The sequence below is a fragment of the Triticum aestivum genome, chromosome 2D, assembly GCF_018294505.1.
Source record: "Triticum aestivum cultivar Chinese Spring chromosome 2D, IWGSC CS RefSeq v2.1, whole genome shotgun sequence".
Taxonomy (NCBI): domain Eukaryota; kingdom Viridiplantae; phylum Streptophyta; class Magnoliopsida; order Poales; family Poaceae; genus Triticum; species Triticum aestivum.
In genome coordinates, this window is record NC_057799.1 from 478,098,747 (window position 1) to 478,105,050 (window position 6,304).

Here is a 6,304-nt window from a genome sequence, read left to right on the forward strand (position 1 = left end):
GTTACCCGTGACGTGTGTGGCAGCACCGGAGTCGAGGATCCAATCGGCGCTCTGTTGGGGAAGGCCGTGCTAGCTGTAGGCCTGCTGGAACAGGGCGGCGTGATCCCAGCCAGGAGCGCCGGGCGGGAGCGACGAGGGACCCGGCTGCTGCGGGCCGGAGTACATGTGGGGGTAGGCCGGCGAGTGAACGCCCGGGCGCGGGCCGAGGACGCCGGCGGCGTTCGGAGGGATCCAGCCGGCGCGGGGAGCCGGCAACGCCATGCCGAAGGGAGCGAAGTAGCCGGTCCACGGCGACTGCGACGAGGACGAGGAGCCGCGACCACCAGAATCCGAGCGACCGCGGCCACGCCCACCGGTGCGGCCACGGCCACGGCCACGGCCACGATCGCCACCATCGTTGTCGCGGGCGCCACCAGAGCCGCGGCCAGTGGGGAGAGCGCGGTCACCGCGATCAAAGCGGTCGCCACGATCACCGCGGCCGCCACGGTCAGTGTTGGAGCTGGGACCGCCGGAGATGGTGAGGGTCGCGGATCCGGCCTCGGTCGCGCGGAGGTTGATGTTGTACTCCGCAAGCTCCAGCCGAGAGCGAGTGACGGCGAAGGGAGGCAGGGGAACCGTGTCGCCGAGGATCGTACGGATGGTGTCGAAGCGGGTGTCGAGGCCGTGCAGGAGCTGCATCGTGAGGTCGTGGTCGGAGACGGTGTTGCCGGTGTCCGCGAGACCGTCAGCGAGCGCCTTGAGGCGCCGGGCGTACTCCGAGACAGTGAGGTCGCCCTGCTGGAGGTTGCGAAACTGGCGAGTGAGCTGCAGGTATTGGGCCCCCTTCTTGGCCTGGAAGTAGTCCCGGATGCGAGTCTAGGCGGTGTAGGCGTCCCCGGCGCCACCCATGATGAGCTCGAGGAGGGGGTCGGCCAGTGTGAAGAGAATCCAGAGGAGAAGGCGGTGGTCGATGGCGAGCCAGGAGGGATCAGGTGTGGCTGGGGGCGGGTGGAGGACGTGATCCTGGACGCGGTGCTAAAGAAGGACGCAGTTGAAGAACGTGCGCCACTTGATGTAGTTGTTCTGGGAGGGATCTAGTTTGAAGGTGATGTGGTTGGAGATGTGGTCTTGATGGAAATTGAGGAGGTAAGGATCAGCAGGGGGAACGACCATGGTCGAGAGAGCGGAAGTGGCAGCGGGAGTGGAGGTGGAAAGAGGAGCAGAGGAGCCAGGAGGAGGAGAGGACTGGGCGGCGGTGGCGGCGGCCGCGGCGGCGGCGGCCGCGGCAGCGGCGGCGTCAGGTGCAGGGAGGTTGCCGAAGATGTCCTCAAACGCCATGGAGCTCTGATACCAAGTTGAAGAGTGGAGTGGCTCAATATGCTGCTGTTGTATATTCAGAGAGTGTTACAGAGTACAATATATAGAGGGAGAAAGCCCCAACGTCTCCCGTGAGAAGAGGCACGCAGGCCACAACGGGAGAGTGGTTAGTGATCCTAAGATCTAGGGCAGGTACAACAGCTATACAGAATACAACGGGCTTAGTACAAATACATTGGTACAACACAGATGTTAACAAAAATGACAGTTTTTTTTTTTTTTTGAGAAAAATAGGAAATGACAGCTGGGTCGCATGAATAGAGCCATCTGGCTGGGCTGGCTCGCCACCAAACCCACGAGGCCCGCCACGACCGTCCGTGCCGAGATGGTTCGCTGACGAGGCGCATCGTCGGACGCGACGCTGACTCAGACCACGGGCGCCATGGAATGGAAGAAAGGCAGTTCAGAGGAGAAACTAAAGAAAGCTACTCCAATCATCCAATGGCAGCGCATGCACGCACGGAGAGGAGACTGAGATTGGCCGAACGTGTAGTGACGGTGCCTTCCATTCCATTTCCATGCAGGCGCGAACCTTCTTAACTTCTTCTTCTTCGTGGGGGCAGACCCCGCCGCCCATATTTTATCCACTCCTGCTGCCACGGCATCACCATCGCCGAATGATCTCGCGGAAAGGTGCGGTAACGTGCGCTGTACATACTCGTGGCACCATGGCATTGCATGCACTCCAAACTTTTGAATACACTGCACTACGAACTTAAAACTAATCTTTTTCGCAAAAAAAAAGGAACTTAAAACTAATGTGAAGAAAAAAAAGTGGAAATTCGGTTGCGTTGCATAGTTTGCACAAACAGGGATCGATCAACAACTGACCGGCTGGCCGGCAACAATGTTAGGGCAACTCTAACACGGATCATTAAAACGTATCTCACCATAGGCACCAAATGTCTGCCACTGATCCGGACACTTCCATTTGACATACATATCTTGAGCAATAAGAATTTAAGCATACATTTAATAGTTGCAAACATATTCAATCAATCCTAAAAATTATCAGTCAAGTTCTCTATGTTAAAGGCCTCCCACGACTCCGAGTTCAGCTGTATGTGGCAAAGACCTCATTATTCAACTGGCCGGCCTTCTCCGTTCATGTGAAACACTTAAATATGCTTGCATGGTAGGCTTGGATTATCTTCACCGCGTCGGATCCAAGTTTGATGTCTTCATGAATAGCATTTTGGAGTCCTTCGAAACGGCCTTGATCTCAAGCTTCTCCTCTTGGAGCTTCACCTTCGTACCTTGCATCTCCATGAAGACACCAAACCTCTCTGCCTTCTTCCCCTGCTTCATCTCATTGCATGCGATACTTGCCTCCTCCTTCGTCGTGATGTGCTCGAACTTCTCCGTCATCTTGGTCGCCACCCCTTCTCGCGTCTCCTCCTCCTCACTTGCTCCCCCTAGTTCCTAATCATCTTCTTGGTCAGAGCAACCCCTCCTTGTGTTGGAACGGTTGGATCACAAGTTCACAACCTTTGCCTTCGTTGATCATGACGGTCTTCACAGAATTTGCAATCATGGAGTTTCACTTGCTTTGTCCATTCAACTTTAACCAACAATGCATATAATTGAAGTTCTTTTCCCCATCTTGTGATATAACACGCACACACGTATGGGGCAGCAAAGAAAGATAATGGATGGTCAACGAGTTGCAACATTGTTCCCGCAAAAAAAAAACAAGTTCCAACATTGAGCAAATCGATGAATTGACCAACACATAGAGCCACAAGACTTACGAGATCGCGGATTGTTGCACCACTTGGCCATCAGGTTTTCACTTGTTTGAAAAAACCGCAAGACTTGTTGACGACCCCTTGAATATTGTATCATCGATGGCTGAGCGAATTTTAGTTCCGCTGATGGGGCACTTCCTTGCGGTAGGGATCGTTGTGCTTTTGCTCGTGAAACCGAATATGCACACTTTGCCAAAATGCCGCACACTAAAGTGAATCGATACTAGTGACCAACCATGCCTCACACAACAATTCATCCTTCTTTTGGAAGAAATTTAGCCCCTTCGCTTCTTCTGTGGGTCCGCACACGATGACCACTTGTTGGGTGTCCGGCTGCGATTGTTCCTTGGCTAAGAGTCCTCCGCTTGTCCATCTTCGTAGATGTCTACGTCATGGATAATTTTCATCCCCACCTCATCGTCTACCCCGTCCCACTTGGATGCTGCATTCCGGCAAAAAGTGATTGGGCACCGACGGACGAGCGATCCACAGTATGCATGTGCGACCGGACAAACCCCGCCAATTGCAACAACATGAAGAAATAATCGGTGTTGAGGTCAACGGTGAACGGGACTCGATGGCTTGAGGTGAAGGAGTACGTAGACTACGGCGGCGATTGTTGCGTACCAAAGTGTTGGGAGGCGTCGTAGTAGGGTGGCTTTAGCTAGGACGACCCTTGATTGCGCAGGCTACACCAAGAAGATGACAAGCTGTGTCGGACGAGGTCCGTCTAACTAGCCGCCTGCGCACCGCCCGACTTCTTCCCCGCCTCTGGCGACAGGCGTTGCCTTCCACGTTGGCTTTCCCGTGAAAACATTGATGGGAATGTCCAAATGCGTGAGCTCGGATGGAGTTTTTGAGTTTTTTTTTGAAAGGGGGGGGCTCCCCGGCCTCTGCATCAGAATGGTGCATACGACCTCTGCTCGGATGGAGTTTTTGAGTGGACTGGGCATGTTGGAGTCCGACGTGGCAGTCGTCCGAATGCCCGCAAACCTTTCCTATGTTTGACTCCGATTTGTGAGATTTTGGTCGTCCGGATCGGTCCGAACAAATTTAGTGAGTGTTGTTGGAAGGAAAAAAAGTATGAGATCCAAACATTTACGGCGATTTGATGATCATGTTGGACTTGCCCTTAAGGAGGGCAGATTTTTCTGGAGTCCCCAATTGCATGGGTGCATGTGACAGCCGGTTGGGCGAAGGAATCAGCGGTCGACCATGGTCCATGCATGGATGACTAGATGTCAGTTGTGACACGCACAAAAGTTTTGCAGTGGACCCTTGCACATGCAGCACAACACTAGGCAGGCACTAGGGGTCCAGCTCCACCTAGGAAGCACTTGTTTTATCCAGAATCCTGGTGGGCGCGGGTGACTGTTCAATTCAAAAGCTAATTGGATAAACACCCGGCTTTTGGTTAAGTTTTTACAGGTTCCAATCCAGAGCTTATAAAAGGCGCCCCCTCCTTCCCATTCAGAGCACGGAGCTCCAGCACCAACCCACAAACCCACAGACGCACCAACAACCTCAAGACAGAGGCCGGAAGCTGAGGCGCAAAGGAAGGAAGCAGAACAAAGTCTTCTCTTCGCCTACGCGTCTTACAAGAGAGGAGTCTTCGGTTCTTCATTCCAACAGCAAATGGAGAAGGCAGGACATCAGCATGTGATCGGCATCCCAGTGAGCAGCACTGCCATCGGCATCGAGGAGCCGGAGTTCACCAGCGATGGAGCTACCTATGTCCACGGTGATGCAAAATACTCGACGAGCACACGTACCGGCGGCAAATCGGGCAGGCCAGGGGACAAGTTCGCTCGAGGAATCAGAGAGCATGGTAAGTCCTCCTTCTCCAGTCCGTCTGGACGAATCTTTGTAGTCTTTCCTGTTCATATGTAGCTTCGGCTGGGAATTAGACAGTGAACATATGTCCCTTGATGGTTCTGCAGTGACTCTAGGCCCAAAACTGTACGAGACCGTGAGGGGCAAGCTGTCGCTGGGCGCAAGAATCCTCCAGGCCGGCGGAGTGGAGAAGGTCTTCCGGCGGTGGTTCGCCGTGGAGAAGGGCGAGAAGCTCCTGAATGCCTCGCAGTGCTACCTGTCAACGACCGCCGGCCCGATCGCCGGGATGCTCTTCGTATCCACAGAGAAGGTGGCCTTCCGCAGCGACCGGTCGCTGGCGCTGACCTCGCCTAAGGGCAACACGGTACGGGTGCCGTACAAGGTGGCCGTCCCGCTGAGGAGGGTGAAGGCGGCCAGGCCGAGCGAGAACCAGCACCGGCCGGAGCAGAAGTACGTCCAGCTGGTGACCGACGACGGCTTCGAGTTCTGGTTCATGGGCTTCGTCAGCTACCAGACATCCCTGCAGCACCTCGAGCAGGCCATCGGCGCCGCGGGGGGTGGGATGAAGGTGCAGTCGTCGCGGGGCGCGGGCACCGGGAGCGGGACGCGCTTGCGGCCTACCGCGGCGTGAAAGCTACGCGAGCGCACGGCGACGCCGATCACTGTCCGACTTACAACACGGGCAGCATCGTGATTTGGAAGACCTCGCCGGCATCGGCGACTATGCGCAGCGCAACATCGCCGCCGGGAGCTCAGCAAGGTGTGAGGACGGGCGCTCGCCCGAGCTGGTAGCCTACGCGACCTCCCTATACGTGAGGCTGGAGGGGAACGACGAACCGCGTGAGCATGGGCATGGCCGTGAGGACGCCCCGAGCACGGCCACGAGCCTTGCAGCGGGGGCCCTCTAATGGCATATCAACGGGCGATGTGGATTGGTAGGTGCTGGAAGCCTGCAACCGATGTCGATGGGCCGCGGTGTGTACGAGTAGCAAGCTGTGGTGGAGGCGCGGGTGAGAGTGATGATAATGCTGAAGGAAATGGCACACTGAAGGGTGTGTTTGGTTCGGAAAGGAACTAGAATGGAATGACACACTAAGGTGTTGGTTCTGTTGACATTTTTGACTTTTCAATTGAATATTTACATTGAAATGTTTCCTATTGAATGTTTTGCTCAAAGTATTTTTGAATATTTACATTAAATTGGATTTCAATCAAGAAAAATTGCTCATAGATGGAACCATACAATACTAGTAGAACGACTGTGCGTTGCTACTGGTTATAATACATATATAAATAAAGCAAACAAATAATTAAAGTCGTCTTCAAGGTTAATGCTCATTTCTTCCTCATACATCAAGGCGTATTCG

The 6,304-nt window shown here is 54.5% G+C and overlaps 1 protein-coding gene across 1 annotated transcript; it reads left to right on the forward strand.

Moving 5' to 3' along the window:
• Nucleotides 1-4,569: 4,569 nt before the first annotated feature.
• LOC123049625 (putative GEM-like protein 8) lies at nucleotides 4,570-6,095 on the forward strand. Its single transcript, XM_044472525.1, has 2 exons — nucleotides 4,570-4,932; nucleotides 5,045-6,095. The coding sequence occupies exons 1-2, from the start codon at nucleotides 4,740-4,742 to the stop codon at nucleotides 5,566-5,568; spliced, it is 717 nt and encodes a 238-aa protein (XP_044328460.1). The 5' UTR covers nucleotides 4,570-4,739; the 3' UTR covers nucleotides 5,569-6,095.
• The last annotated feature ends 209 nt before the right edge of the window (nucleotides 6,096-6,304 follow it).

Coding starts and splice junctions, on each gene's coding strand:
- LOC123049625 (XM_044472525.1), top strand. CDS start 4,740: ATGGAGAAGGCAGGACATCAGCATGTGATCGGCATCCCAGTGAGCAGC. Junction 4,933..5,044: donor TCGAGGAATCAGAGAGCATG/GTAAGTCCTCCT, acceptor ATGGTTCTGCAG/TGACTCTAGGCCCAAAACTG.